Source organism: Aythya marila (genome assembly GCF_965140915.1).
Source record: "Aythya marila genome assembly, chromosome: 2".
In the NCBI taxonomy this organism is placed as follows: domain Eukaryota; kingdom Metazoa; phylum Chordata; class Aves; order Anseriformes; family Anatidae; genus Aythya; species Aythya marila.
Genome location: NC_139043.1, coordinates 61418828 through 61434126, shown reverse-complemented (window position 1 = coordinate 61434126; position 15299 = coordinate 61418828). Strand labels below are relative to the sequence as shown.

Here is a 15299-nt window from a genome sequence, read left to right as displayed (position 1 = left end):
TAACAACATAAAGGTTTTTCTCTCTAGCTAATTGTCAAGGCTAATTGCCTCATGCATCACCTCTCTGAAATGTGTACTTATTTACTACAAATTCTGCTTTTCTTAAGACATGAGTTTGTGGATACTTGGTCTAAATATAGGTACAATTATACTAAATTATGTTTCCCAACAATAATGGAAAATCTCTGCTTCTCAGCACTAAACTCATCCCCAGAGCTGGGGTCAGGAAAGGTTTTCTCTTTTATGTGAGATTAGTGTAGACCATTTCTGTGCTTGTTGACTTGCTTTCCTATTCATTTTTTATCTGCCTTGAAATGTGGAGAGGGGCGGGCTTGTTTGAATCTTCTGGAAATTCTCACCTTAAAAAGCTTCTACTGAAAGTACTACTGCTGTCTTGGGTGTCCTGCCTTTGATCTTCTGTCAGTGTTCTTTGGCAAATTTCATGTTAAAGGTCTGTATATTATTTTGATGTGTGAGACTGTCTGGTGGCCTGGGGTGTGCACAGTTAAAGAAGCAGATGAGCTAAACGTTTTTGTTTTTATTGCCTATGATTGTAAGGTTGTGGTTGTGATGATCCTTACCAGTTCTCATATTACGACGTAGTCTGAGTGTCCTTGGCACTGAAATTGATTTTATGGGCAGAAAAAATGGTGAAGTATCATTTTATTGAATAATGAGCTATGATGGAGTTGCATGAAGAAGGCAAACTGCTTTACATCCATGCACATAGTAAAATCCACTGACTCTGCTAGTCCCAGATTCTACTAGTACCGCCAAGTGTTTGGAGGTACAATGAGGAAAGAATATTCCTGATACATGAACATCTTCAAGGAGTTCTCCACCCTCCCTCTTCCCCCCCTCATCCCCCATAGGTACTCCCTAACGCAAGGTAAATAATTTACACGGCTGCAAAGATGTTTAGGTGGCTTTCAGGCAATACCTGTTCTGCTCTTGGTCTTTGAGTGGGATGGGAAAAAGATGCCAATAGGAAGTAGGTTTATGGAGGCAGTTGTCCACTTGATGTTTTATTAAATTTATTGTATTTTTTATTGTATATATGTGTGCAGAGACACAAGATTACCAAACTTTGAATAGGCAGCTTACTGTTGGAAAGCCATGATGCTTGGGCACGGACAACTACAAACTTCCACTTTGTCATTGGGGTAGCAATTCTGAAGGAGCCTGTAGAATGGTGAATGCTTACTGTTTCCAACCTGAAATTAAATTACTTGGTTCTCTCCTGGTACCAATCATTCTGGGCATGATTCAGCATCACTAAGGTCACAGTCCCAATTTTTAGGCAAACATATAAGCTAGTTAGCTAGGCTCCCTCTCTGCTCTAGCTAAAACTGTGTAGAGAGACTCCATCTCTGGAGGTATCTGTGCCTCTTTCTTGATTATAGCAGGTGTCTACTTGACTAGCTTAGACTGGAGCCTACTTTTCAAATGCTTAGAATCTAAATGAGTGTTTTAATCTTCCCACACTTCGCAAAGGTAGTTTGCTAACAGTTCGAGGTCTTGGGATGAAAGCTGCCATTTGTGGTACAGAGATTTAGCACAGACTAGGTTAGCAGGAAGTAAAGGGCAGATGGCTGCCAAATGGAATGATATTATGCATTGGGTCTCTCCTGCTTAAAATAGTATGACATTTTTGAACCAGTTTTCCTTTTTTTTTTTTTTTGAAGATGGAGCTTTATACATTTCATGAAAGAAAGCAATTCTCAATACACTCACTTTCATATAATTAAAAAAAATCAGATTAAAGTAATGAGATAAAAAGAAATCTCATAAACATTAAGGATTTAGACAACAATAGATTTTTAACTATGAAAAATATGCTTGTTGAATCTCTGACTTTAGATTAGAAATAAAATATTAGCCTTCACAGTATGTAACTAAAAGGAACCTTCTCTTCACTAGCATTCCCTTACTGATGATTGAAGTATTATTGAAACCTAGTTTTTAGCAATAGAATTGGTTAGTTTTGACACAAGTAAATTTGCTGCATACATAATGTTACTAAGTCTGGCACAGGTCACTCATACCCTGTGCTATGGCCTCCATCTCTGCATTAACTGTATGGGGAACCCAGAGAGACCATGCACTTTAATTCAGCACTTACTGATATGCCTGAAGTAAATAGTGTAGAAACCCCTTCTCTTCTCTTCACTTTCAGGGTAGTATTTGCTGATTAAATTTTTCCTGGGACTAGGCAGCTTTGCTCTGCCTTTCTCCTTTCTCTCAAGAGCTGTAGAAGAACAATCATCTATATTATGATTGTACATGGTATGAAAAGGTGTTTGTGTATGTGCTTGTGTGTTGCGTGGGTGTGTTGTGTGTACGCTTCAAACCACCTTTTTGCAGCTTAATTTCCATTTATTCAAGTGTATCTGTATCAACAAGGAGAGAACAGCCAGTTCTGCAAATAAAATATAAGCTGTGTTCATTTAACATCAAGGACGGCTTGATCTGCCCAAAAAAGCTTGTGCCTAGGAACTGTGTGGCTATTAAAGGCGGTCGAGTTTTGGACACCTGCAAAGAGCGGTTGGAACTGTTGCTTGTTTTTCTTGCTCATATTTGTATGATTGAAGGAGAAACAGCTGACTTGGGAAGGGAGTGGTTTGGAGTGCATGTAGGGTGTTAGGTTGTCATTTTTACCCAGGTGTTTTTTTTTTTTTTTTTTTTTTAAGGTAGTTTAAAGAGAGAATCTGACAACTTGAACATTTCATTAGTTTAGTAGTGGTCTGGAGAGGATAAAGTGTAAAATTCTACCAGAAGTAACATATAAAATATAGAGAAAATCAGGCATATATAAAATGTTTATAAAAATAGGGAGAAGTAATGCTCTTGGCTCCTTTGGGAGGGTGACTAGCTAATCCCCTGTTACACAAACAAACAAAAAAAACAAACGTTCTATTGGTGCAATGAATAACTTTATGAAATAAGTTTTTTGTTTGTTTGTTTATTTTTTATTCTTTTTTTTTTAATTTTTATTTTTTTTAATGTGACTGTCCACAGCCCAAAGCATCAGGGACAATGATGACTGCCAAAGAATCAAATATGATGCAGTGATTTGGATGTGTGCACTAACTGGTCCCTGTCTTTCTATGCTTTCTTGATCTTTTAATAGGGATAGCGAGAAGGAGCAAAATCAAATCAACCAACAAAGTAAATTTATGGTGTGAGTACCAAGAGGATCAGAAATCTTTGTGGAAAAGAAAATCTTTCACTATTGCTTTAATTGCAGGATAGTCCCAGGAATGCTGTGAGAAGTCAGCTGTGTACATGGCAAAATCATGTAGCATTAATTTTTTTTTGAAACTTGTTTTTGACACTGTTACCACTAGCTTTATTCTGTTGTGTAATGGTATAACTTTTATTGGTTCTGATTTTGGTTGAATTGCTTTCAAGAATGGCTGCTGTAATATGGAGAATCATATTACATTGGAGAATCATACTTCAGTAGTGTGCAAAATGAGACCAAAAAATCAAATTAAAACATAAAGGCAAATTGAAATTGGATCAGCAACACTGCTTAGGCAAGAATGGAATTAGGGCATTAGAAATGTTTTGTTGTTGAAATTGTATTTGTTGAAATTCTATTTGTTTAAAAAAAAATAAATCTCATTTAGAAAGTGGAACTACACCCACAGGCATGGGTGATTTTGGCTTTCAGAGTGCTAGGGACTACAATTTGGTGTGTGAAGAGGTCATGCTAAGTGTATTTACAGGGATTCTTCAAACCTTTCATGCTCTCATTTTCTGATTTAGCATATGTCTAGATTACACTGAAAAGATGTATTATCAAGCTACAGTATCATACTATATTTTTCCTGGATACATTGCAAAAGATGGACCTTGCTGTTTCTGGATTGCAGTTAGTTGGATGAGGATCACAACTCACCATGTTACTGTCTGCAGGCCATCTGGAAGAAGTGTAAGCCATTGACAGGGGTCCTACTGCTTAACTTCAGTCTCCTCACTAAGTTCCCTCTTTGAGATCTTAGAGGCCTTGATCTTCTAAGGGGAGGTCTCTGGAGAGCGACTCAGATTTTAGGAGTTTGGAATCACATTTTGGTTTGGCTGCTCACTGCAAGGGTAGCCTTGGGGTTCCTCTCTTAGACATCTCAGCTAGGTGCCTAAAAGTGGATGATAAAGATTCTTGCTGTGTTTCTAAAGAAAACAATGCATTTCTTGAGTTGCACAGCTGCTTGAAAGAGCTGAGATGAAATCCAAGTTAAAAATAATATTACCACTCTTTTCTTTCCTTTCCTGTGCCAAGAATTTATCAGATGCATTTGGATTTTTATCCCACAGTATGATGTCATTTTAAATTACACAAAATGAATGTGTGCTTGGAAACATAAAATACACCAAAACAATGCTCCAGTACACTGGAGCCTGTTCCTTTTGCCTGCCTTTGGTAAGGGAGAAAATGGTGAAGCTTGAAGCAAGCAGAAGAAATCAGAACAGATGAGCATTAAAAAGTCATATTGCCTTCTGGCTGTCATGCCTAAAAATAATCTAAATGTAGTGGATATTCCTGACAGTGACACCTTCTGATAAAATCATTGTAACATGCAGATGGAGTACTTCTAGGAAACAATAAAATAAAGAAATTTTATTTAGGGAGGAATGCAGTCTCTTCATAAACAACCTACAATATGTAACCACATTGCTTGTGAGAAATACACTAAGAACCCCAGGGGATTTCAGCTTAACTTCTTCTCTGAGGCCCTTAGGTGTTTTCTTGAGATTCATCAATCCTTGTTGAATCCAGTTCAGTCCTGAAAAGTGCCGAGTTATTCTTTGGGATGTTAAATGTTTCAAGCAACAGTGACAGTAGAGATGAGAGGAGCCCTCTCTGACTGCTATCAAAAACACTTGCTTTGAAAAATGGAAACATCATTTGGAACACCTTATGTCCTGAAGTTTTCCTGAATCCAAGGCAGGATTCTGTAGGACCTGCCTGGTGGTTCTGTGGTCCATGCACTGGAACCCGTAATCCCACAGATTTCTCAATACTGGCAATCCTGAATCTGGAGACACCTCTGCCTTCATGTAACTAATCCTCAATTTTGGTTATATAGTCAGAAGGCTTCAGAATTGATATCCTTACCAAAGGGAATGGTAAACTGAAGAGCAATCCAGTAGCTAGGAGGAGAAAGGTTCAAAAGCAAAACGCTTTCATGCGGTGTTTATCTGAGCTGTGGACCTTCCTGTTGAAGGATGCTGCAGATGCTGTGGATGCTGAAGAATTTAAGCTTATTGAACAGAAAATTTCTGACAGCCTATGAACACACAGAAAATACAGCTGGCTCAGAAGTTATCTGGTTGGATTTATTATGTCACCATAGTTTGCCTTGTTCTTAACCATTTCTAGCACTTTTACCATTTTCTTAACGTCTATTGTTCTGGCAATAATGGATATATGATGCAGAGCTGGATATAGGATACTGCTAAATGAATCTTTGGTCTGATCTCCTATTTTTGTTCTTAATATTCAAATTCAAGTTGTCAATTAATTTAGGGTACCTGAGACATTTCTCAAAAGACAAAAAATCAGAGCTCCTAACTTTGTTTACTTTGGTGACGGTCTACAAAAGCACATGATTGCCTGAGGTATAAATTCATCATTGCTCCGATGAAATTTGATTGCACAGGGAACAGGGTCAACAGGAGCACAGGGATGGAAAACTGGGAGGACAGAGCTCCAGAGCTGCAGGAGTGAGTGGGAGTTTTGCCCTTGACTTCTGTGGGGCAAAGGTTGTACTTAGCACTTTCATTTTCTCTTTCTCACAATACAAGAGCCAGGGATGTGCAACTGAAAGAACAAGCCATGACTTTGAGCTGATACATAGTTTTTCTATATGCAACTAATTTTCAGATTTTTTGGGGGGGAAACATTTGGGTGTAAAGTGCAATTAAAAATATTTCAGTCTTGCTGAGACAAAGTTGTGTGAACCATGTACCTGCTTTTACTCCAAGAAATGGACTGCCTGGGGATAGGAAGACAGTGTTTTGTGTTTGTGTTTTAGGTGACTGGGTGTCTGCTTTTTTTTTTTTTTTTTTGAGACTTCCTCTAGCATGTATGTTGGAGAATGAAAGCTTGGATGGATCACTGATTTCATTAGATATGATGTTTGATTAAAACAGACCTCCTGAAAATATGCAAACTCTTCTAGACATTAAAAAGTGAAGTGGAAAATATTAAAATAATTGCTGTTTTATGTATTGATGAATTAAATGTTACCATGGATACCTTGTCTGTTTACAGCAATAATAATAAATATTTTCAATTCACACTGTGCTTTTCATCTCAAAGGATCCCCAGGTGGTTTACAAATGACATACATGGATTGCTCTACACGACACTGAACTGCAGCCGCAAGAACTGTCTAACGATTTATATTGGTACTGCCTGGCAGTGCAAGGTAGAAAATGTACTGTACCCCAAATGAATCTGTAGGGATTGTTCAGGAGAGCAGAATGTAAATGGCAAAAATGAAATCTAGCCAAGAGCTGAGCAGCAAAACATGAAAAATTGGATAGGATCAGGTAGCAAGTTACTGATACAATTCGGTAATTCTTTGACGAGCCAGATTATATTTTTACTGGAGCTGGAAAGAAAATATATCCATCTTACATGTTCCTTTTCACCCTGAAGTGAGTACTTCTGAAGTTCTGAAGGGAGAGAGCATCCCACTGCAAACAGCCTGTTTAGGATACTTCTCAGGAATAGGGGAGGTCAGTTTTTAGCCTTATTTTACCAGTTTTCCCTGCTGAGTAGTTGTCTTTTCTCTTCCTTGTGGGAGATGATTGTTTTGAACTTAAAAAAACCCACAAACATATTAATTCAAATAATTGGTAATAATTTCATATTAATTGGAACTTGATCAAGGTCTCTTTCCAAGGTAATCCAGGTGTGCACAGCTGCTGAATGTCTGAGTCCTTTTCTCTCTGGTAATCTTTAGAAAGTGAGTGATGCTCCAATGAGGATGAGAAATGATCAGCGTGGAAATCACTTTGTGATCAGGGTGTTCTCCTGAGAACAGAAATGCCAATACAACTCTCCTGCTTCCTACACAAGTGCGTGGTCCAAACCAGGGAGCAAACAAGGCTGTGGGCTTTTTGTTTTGTTTGACTTTTAATAAAGTCTGCTCCTGGAAATAAGAAACTTGACTGAAACTTCATGATCATCACTGGTATCTTTCCACCATTTTTTGATGAACTGATGTTTTATCGTTTAAATAAAAATCAGTCATAAAAATACAAACAACAACAACAACAAAACAAAAACAAAACACCTAAAAAAAACACAAACACACAACAACAAACAAAACAAACAACCAAACCTGACAGTTCTACTTTTCACCTTTCCTTTAGATAACACTTAACTTTATGCTTTCTAGATACAGTGTAATTCTCTATGCCTTTGCTTTCCTAGGCAGATCATTGGTGCTTATGTAGGTGAGTGACCTATATAACCAGTGACAGAGAAAATGATTCCTTAGAAGCACTTTATACTTGGGCTACTTTTATATTGTTCAGGAAAGGCAGCTAAATGATGGAGTCCAATAAACTGCTTGAAAATTTTTCATTGCAGTAGCTGCCTAAAGAGCAGCAACTTTTTAAAACTGCTGAGTTGTGCCTGCCCTCCTGAGGTTACATATAATTGCAGGTGCAAGTGATGGAACTGTTGTGTCTCAGATATTGCTATTTCACACTTCAGTCCTGAAAGGCCAAGAAAATTGGAAGACCAGGTCCTGCTTTCTGTAAAAAATGCACCCACTAACAGCTTTTTTCTTAATGAACTCGTCTTGTGTTATAGATCAGCCAATTCATTAAAAAGAAGAAAAGTTAAGTCTGTTTGGCTGAGGCTCTTGACTGGGCTAGAATTAAGTGGAATTTAAATCAACTGTATGGGAGCTCAGCAGTGACTCTCATCCATCCTTTGAAGAGAGGGGATTTAGAGTGCAATATTTCTATCTAACTTAAGCTTTTGTCAAACTAAGGTAGGACTGAGGTTTATACTTTAAACACAGACCAGGCTTGCTGATATTTTGTAAACCTTTTGGATTGCCTCGGGCAAGCTTTTAGCAAGCTCTCTCTGCTATAATTTTGATGTCAGTCTTCCTGAAAAGTAGTGATTCCATGTCATTTCAACAAGGAACAGTGCAAAACCTGATGAATTTGCCTGCAATTTACTTCTGTTCTTTGGAACCTGAAAAATGGGAGCACTTCAGTAGCCCTGTTTCTATACCAACACACAGCAAAGGTGTGTGTGTGTGTGTGTGTGTGTGTGGTGGGGGGGCCCCTGCACAGATTTACGTGAACTGGAATCATTAAGACATTGACAGTGCTTTCTCGGATACCTATTTATAAAAACTTGGCTTGCTGCAAGCCTTTTGGGAAAATTTCATCAGCCTTAACCCTTAATTTTGTCTGTTCATAAGAAGGGGATGACCTGCCTTCCTTTCTCAGCGGTGTGCTGCAGTTTTCTGAACATAGCTTTTAACTTAAAAAAATAAACTAATGCAGAGAGGTTTATAAGCCATGTGATGAACCAGCAGGAGGAGGAGGAAGAGCTTGGAAGACTTCTCTTTATGTGTGCATATATGTTTTACTCAGTTTATCATCATTACTGCTAAATTACTTCTGCTGTTTTCCCACAGTCACTTAAGTTTTTACTGATAATCTTTTGTACTCTGTTGCTTGTTGTGTTTCAAGAGACTTGCCATTAGTATAAGAAGTGGATGATTGATGGTGTACTCTAATCTTGGGCTGATTCATTATATCCCGAATGATTAAAACCCATTGCTTCTATCTGAAGGGCTGAAATCTGAGCACAATTTGCTGCAAGCCAGAAGTCCCCCTGAGCAAGGGGAGTCACAGAAGCAGGGACTGAAGCAAGGCAGGGAATATGAGGCGCATCAGTGGGTAGATCATAGCAAAAAAATTTTTTTTTTTTTAAATTTTACACGGAACTCCTACGCAGAGATTTGACAGATACAGCTGGCTTATTGACTTGGTAGTTTCTCACTAATTGGCTGCTGGTTTGGGTACCGGAGCCTCTAACCGGTGGTTAAACCGCGGGCAGGCATGTCGCTGAGATGCCAGTGAGAGCGTCTGGGGGAGGAGAGAGCAGCTGGGTGCATGCCTCTCGGATTGGGCTCCCCGCGCTGGGAGATGTGTGAAGTTGGGTGTGTGTGCTGGCACAGATATCCAAGGGCAGCTCAGAGCGAGCTCGAGCGCGCTGCTTCCAGGGGGGAGAGAGCGGCTGCTGCTGAAAGGACAAGCTGGCAGGATCATGACAGAGCCAAGCAGCAGAAAGGAAGGATTTAAAAAATGCCGGAGTGCTACTTTCAGCATTGATGGCTATAGCTTTACAATTGGTGAGCTGGATTTAAATCCCCTTCTTTCCTTCATTTTCTCTTCTGCTTCTTTCCTCTCTTTTTGCATCTTCAGGTAAAAGACAGCTGTTGCTCACAGTTGCTTTTTCTCCCTGCATACCTTTAAAATGTATAGATGCCCTGCAACTTTTTTTTTTTTTCTTTTTTTTTTTCCCATTATGCCTTCTATATTTAATTCTGTCTAAGAAACTTGTCTGTGAAATGCAGCCACTGTAAATCCTCTCCCTGGGTTTTGGCAGGAGTTCACTGAGCCGTTTGCAGAACTTCTTGTTTTAGAACCTTATCTCAGGAAAGCCGCTGTTTCAGGACTGCGTATTTCCAACCTGCTAGCTGTGTTTCCTTCCGATGAGCCCAGTAACACAACCCTTGGGAGCCTTGGTTTTGTTTCCAATATTTCTTTGTTGTTTTAGCAAGTGTTTCCAAATTCTGGAACCCTTTGTCACTCCTTAGGTTGTATAAAAATAAACGTAATCATTTTCATTGCCTCTCTCGAATACAAGAAACAAATTGCTGGGGGAGGGTAAGATGTGAGGAGAGATTAGGAATTTTAGGACTGTTTGTTTCTCTTGTAGCTGTTTGAAGAGTACAATTTATTATGTTCACTGTCTTGGGGAAAAGTGAGGCTTCTCAAAGCAACAAGTGACTGTGTTTTTTCCAGGAGTCTTGCTGTGCAGAAGTTAAAATTGGAGGATTTTCTAAGCAGGCTACCCTGCTAAAACTGCCCATTTCACAAGGCTATGCTATATAAAACACAATACTTCCTAAAACACACTTTTATAGCATTTTAATCTTCAAATGAAATCTAATTTAGTATATATGGATAACTTATGTGAAACAAACAATCAATACAAATCCCCCTCATACTTTTTAAGTGGCAGAGCTTCTACTTTCTTGCAGTTGTGAAATCTGGGAGTCTTTTCTGATTTGTACTAGTATAACTGGGTCATGGTTTCATCTAATAACGGTGAATGTAAGCTTTTTGTTGGTGTGGGAGGTGGCACCTGTTTTATCTAATCCTCTGTTTCACAGAAAACTTATTTTTGCAACCACCAAACTTACTGAAAAAAAATGGAGACAGAAATGTATGCTTCACTAAAATATATTTGTGTAGTAATCTGTTAATGTGCATTTAGTATTTTAAAGGTGAAACTGCCAGGTAAATACTACTTCAAGTTTGTTTCTCTGGGAAGGTGGTAGGCCTCCACAGGTTAAGTTGCAGCATGCTGACTTTTGAACTTCCTCTCCTTAATCTCTCCATCTCTCATCATCATTACTAATAGAGATATTTCTTCAGTTTGTGTCATTCTGGAGGATAAACATTTCCTTTTTGAGCCTAGCCAGTAGAAAACATTATCCGAAGATGCTGATGCTGAGCATTTATGACTGCCTAATTATTTTGTTTGTTCGTGAACAAACAAGCAGGATTGCTGTATTTGTTACTCTGCTGTCTTTATTGCTACTTGTGCTCACAAAACAACTAGACCAAATTTTGGACCAGATGACTCAGGCAATTGCAGTTTCTTTTGCTTCTTAGGACAGTTGTTACATAGTAGCCCATGTGCTGTTTTCTTCTATTTGATGTACACAACCAACGTATTGATTGTGAGCTGTGTGTTATATAACACTTATTTTTATATCTGGGTAGATGTGCATTGGATTGACTCACATAACCATGAAAACACTGTAAACATGCTATCTAGTATTACCAGCACAGTGTGGTGGACAAATCTGAGTGGTTAATGTATTAGTTAATCTCTATGTTAAAGAAAATGAATGTATCTGAAAGATCTGACAACAACATTAAAGTGTTGGGAATGAGTATGTACTTTCTGGGATCAAATAAGGCTTTTGTGTAAATAGCTGTTTTCAGGTACTGCAAGAAGGTTTTGGGGAGTGTTGAGCTGCTGCACCTGCTATTGAAGTATGTCAGCTGGGAGAAAAGACCGAATCTCTTGAGGAACAGGGTAATATTAGCTTGAGATAAATGTATTTCCACTTGCATGCAAATGCAGCATTAATCCACCTCTATTCTAATTGCTAAGAAAGGATCACAGTGTTCTGGAAAATGATCATTTACAATTAAAGTTAATGAAAATCTTTGTGAAAGACCTAGGCCTGAAATCAAATGTGAGGGTGCCAGGGAATGGAAGAAGGCTGGTGCTCCTGGCTGATTGCCTGCAGTTACGACTTTCTGCCTCTGGAGATGGTCAGCATCCATTCACGCAGCAGGGCAACTTAGAGCAGCTTCTAGGCAGCTCTAATTTTCCCCTCGCTGATTTCAAGTGCTGGTGGATGGACGTCAGATCTGTGGGAGCTCAGCACTTCCCAAGTCCTCCACAGATCCCTGTGGAAGTATCTGGCCTCCAATGTTAAAAGGCAAAAGTATGCCAATACCTCATTGCTTTGTACAGAAAGAAAGCTGATTGCAAATCCCTCTCCTCCAGATGCCAACCGCTGTTTTAGCAGAGCCCATGAGGAGCGCTGAGGTGTGCTGCTCCACACGCACTGAGAATTTCTTGTGTGGTTTTGGAGGTTGTGCTTATGGCCTTTTGGCACTAGAAGCGTGATATAAAGGGACTGTAGTGGAGCTATAGGGAGCCCTTTACTGGGTCCAGAGCTACAGAGCGCACCATTTAGCGAGACTGTTTGTGATGAAGCAGGCAATTTCTTTTGCTCTAGAAAGTTTAATACGTCTCTAATGAAGGCTTCAGTACCTTTATTTTCCTTGCTTTCTGTCAGCAGATTTCAGATTTCAGTCTGTTTCAGAGCCTAATTATATAAGTTATTGTGTTCGAGCTCTTCTTTAACTTTGGCTAAATTTTCCTGCGCTAAAAGTAAAATAAAAAATAAAAAATAAAAAAATACTAGAATGACAGCTGAGTTTAAAGGAAAAGAAATTAAGAGGAACTCATGCCTATTTTTTTTTTTTGTCCTGCACTTTGTCTCATCACTCCTGTGTAAATGAAATACTATTAAATCAGAACACCAGTGTTACTTATTGACTTTGCTGCTGCAATTATCTCTCTAAAGGTGCAAGACAGAGAAACATTCACTGCCTTTAAACCTGGGAAAATGGTAAACACAAACATTAGCAAGAGGATATTTTCTTTCTGCATTTATCACCTTCCTATGACTAAGAGCTAACTTCATTAAAGCTCCCACTCTCTGCTTTTCATATCCAGAAGCACCTGGCAACACTGTTTTAAGTGTCCTGTCCAAATTTATCTAATAAATTTATTTTTATAGGTTAGAATGAATTGAAGTGATGGGGAGTTCTGCTGTAACTCAAGTGTCATTGGAGGAGGGATGTGGAACTGAAACACTTAGTTTAGCTCACAGCAGCTGTTTCTAAACCTTGCAGGAAAGTTTCTTTAGGAGGACCAGTGCTCCATTTCATGTGCAAAAGTTCTTCCTCCAATTATTGCTAGAGATTTGAGTCCTGCTTAGTGGCATTTTCAGCCCCTACTTTGAAATATTAAAAAAAAATAAATAAGGTTTTCTTAATGTTTCTAGTTTCTTAGGTTGCAGTTCATGGTTTGAAACCTATTTCAATATCACTTGTAAGGCTGTCACTGTACAACCTGTGAAGAACACTCTAAAGTAGGGTTCTTTGTGGGTTCCTCAAGTTCATATCAGGAATCTGTTGTGGTCAAAGCAAATGTTGCTTGAGAGGGTGTGTGTGTTGTCTTGATATGTGTTGGGGATGGGAAAGATTGGAAGCAAACTAGATACTGAGCTCAGCATTCTTAGAGTAAGAATTCTCAGAATTCTTAGAATGAGAAAATAATTCCTTCAACTCTGTGTCACCTGTTTTATTTTTAAAGAAAATGCCACTGTAGTCTCTTGATAGACTGTATGTTAAGATCTCCATATTCAAATTAAAAAAAGTACTTCAAAAAAATAAAATAAAAAATAAAGATTGTAGAAGGAAACCAGGGAAATAAGAGCGGTTTCACTCTTTGTGTACTGCATTTTGCCCAGAGAGGTGTGTATTTTAGCAATTCCTAATGTAGTTAACTGTGTTGTTTTTGTGTATTGATTTTCAGCTTTTTTGGAGTTGTTTATTCTTCTGAGGGCAACAGCAACTTTACAAGCCACAAAAGAGGCAGGCTTTAGCAGAAGACTCCCACAGCCCATACACAGGCACATACAGTGTGTTATTATGGAGATTTGCTTTATTTCTGCCCTTAATTTCTTTTCACAAAAAAGTCAGTTTGAATGAAAATATGCTGTAATTGCAAGATGTTGACAGATCTGTCACTGATTCTGTGTGCGTGTCACTCATAGCGTTCCTTCAAAGGAAGTCTGGGAGAAATGGCTGTGGGGTCGGTCCACTCCTGGGAAGGTAGCACAGGTATCTCTACCTGTGCAAAAACAATGTCCTTGGCAAAGAAGTGAAAGGGGAATGCATAGCAACCACTCCTGTTGGGGATTATAGCTGTTCTTTGTCTTTGTACCTAAACTATGTATAATTGTCTTTGTTACAAAATCACAACTGAAATATTTAAAAACTAAACAAAAACACAAATCCCAAACTTTGCTTTTTCCCCTCCCTATCTGTCTCCCGACCAAACCCTGAGAATACCTTCTCAATAAAAGCTGATAAGCAGTAACAATTCAGTGTAAAGAGTAGAGTGTTTTTTCATCTAGTATCTAGAAACTGAGAAATCCAATTTTATTAATATTAAAAAAAAATGTAGCTTGCAATAGGACATGGCACTGTTAGATATGATTTAGCGAAGTCTAATGCTGTTATAATAAACTAGTAAGGAAAATAACCCCCCTTTCTCTTACTTCTCAAAAATTTACCTGAAGAAAGCTACAAGCAAATAAATTGTGAAATAAAGCAAAAACTGAGATTTTTTTCCTGCTTTTTGGGTTACAAAGCTGTGTTTTAGTTTCAAACCACAGTGGTTTTCATCTACTCTGCCTTGATTATTCACCTGAAGGGAGGCTGCATTGCTGGCATGTGTGTTTGTAGGACACCCAGCTGGTTCTTTGTGCAGAGTGGCATTCCTCTGAGCATAGTGATGGGCAACACGAATTCCTCTTGTTGCTTTTATAAAGGGGTGGAGATGGTGATTTCCGTGGCCCCTACAGGGACTTGACATGGTACTCTACCATCGGTGTTTCAGGGTGGACTGCTGTGAGCTAAGTGATCTCTGAAAAGACTGCAGTGTTGGTTCTTGCATGGCAAGGAGCTTGGCAGTATTTTCATGGATCTCAGCCTGTTTACTTCTGTGCATGAGTTGCCTTACCACTCCTACCTGCTGCTCACAGCTGTGCTCTGCTGTGTGTGTCTTGGCATCCCAAAACACAGTGGGTGTCTGGGGCTGACCTCTCCCCTCTGAGCTTCTTTGCAGGCCTGCAGTCCAGGTTCATAGGCAGCACGCACTGGATCACACTCAGATTGCAGATCACTGTGGCAGGGTCACATCAAAACTACTATTTTCTTTCCTCCTCTTGATTTTATTTATCTCAGAAGCTGTGAATGGCAAGAACTTGGCAGTAAGTTTTGACATGAGTGAATGGGCATTGCTGTTACCGGTAGCTGACTTCCACGTAGAACAAAATAACCTCCAGAGCCCTGCATGAGGCGGAGAGATGTTGATGCATAAAGTCACTAACATCACTGTCCAGAAGCATTCCTGCTTCTTGAAAAATTATTTACATGATGTTTGTGGAGGTTGGTGAATTGCGTATGTCTGGGTCTTGGTCATCAGTCTGTCATGTCTGGATCTACCTTCAGGACTAACATCACCAAAAGGCCTGAGCCAGTCAGTCTGTTGGGAATAGGATGCACTAGTGGGAAATATCTATGATAACTAGGCTTGTGGGCCACTGGGACCCCAGTGCAAGGTGCAAAGAGGGCAAAAGACGGAAGTA

The 15299-nt window shown here is 39.1% G+C and overlaps 1 protein-coding gene across 5 annotated transcripts in view; it reads left to right on the top strand.

The window, feature by feature from the left end:
- The first annotated feature begins 9150 nt into the window (after positions 1–9150).
- Positions 9151–15299, top strand: part of PDE1C (phosphodiesterase 1C) — a 311425-nt gene continuing 305276 nt past the window's right edge. For 3 of the 5 annotated variants that reach the window (XM_082755210.1, XM_082755212.1, XM_082755211.1), the window contains exon 1: positions 9152–9395. In XM_082755210.1, the coding sequence (XP_082611336.1) occupies positions 9311–9395 (85 nt within the window). In that variant the 5' untranslated portion in view covers positions 9152–9310. Of the gene's footprint in view, positions 9396–15299 lie in introns of all 5 variants that reach the window. The other 2 variants (XM_082755208.1, XM_082755216.1) reach the window with 2 other exon arrangements.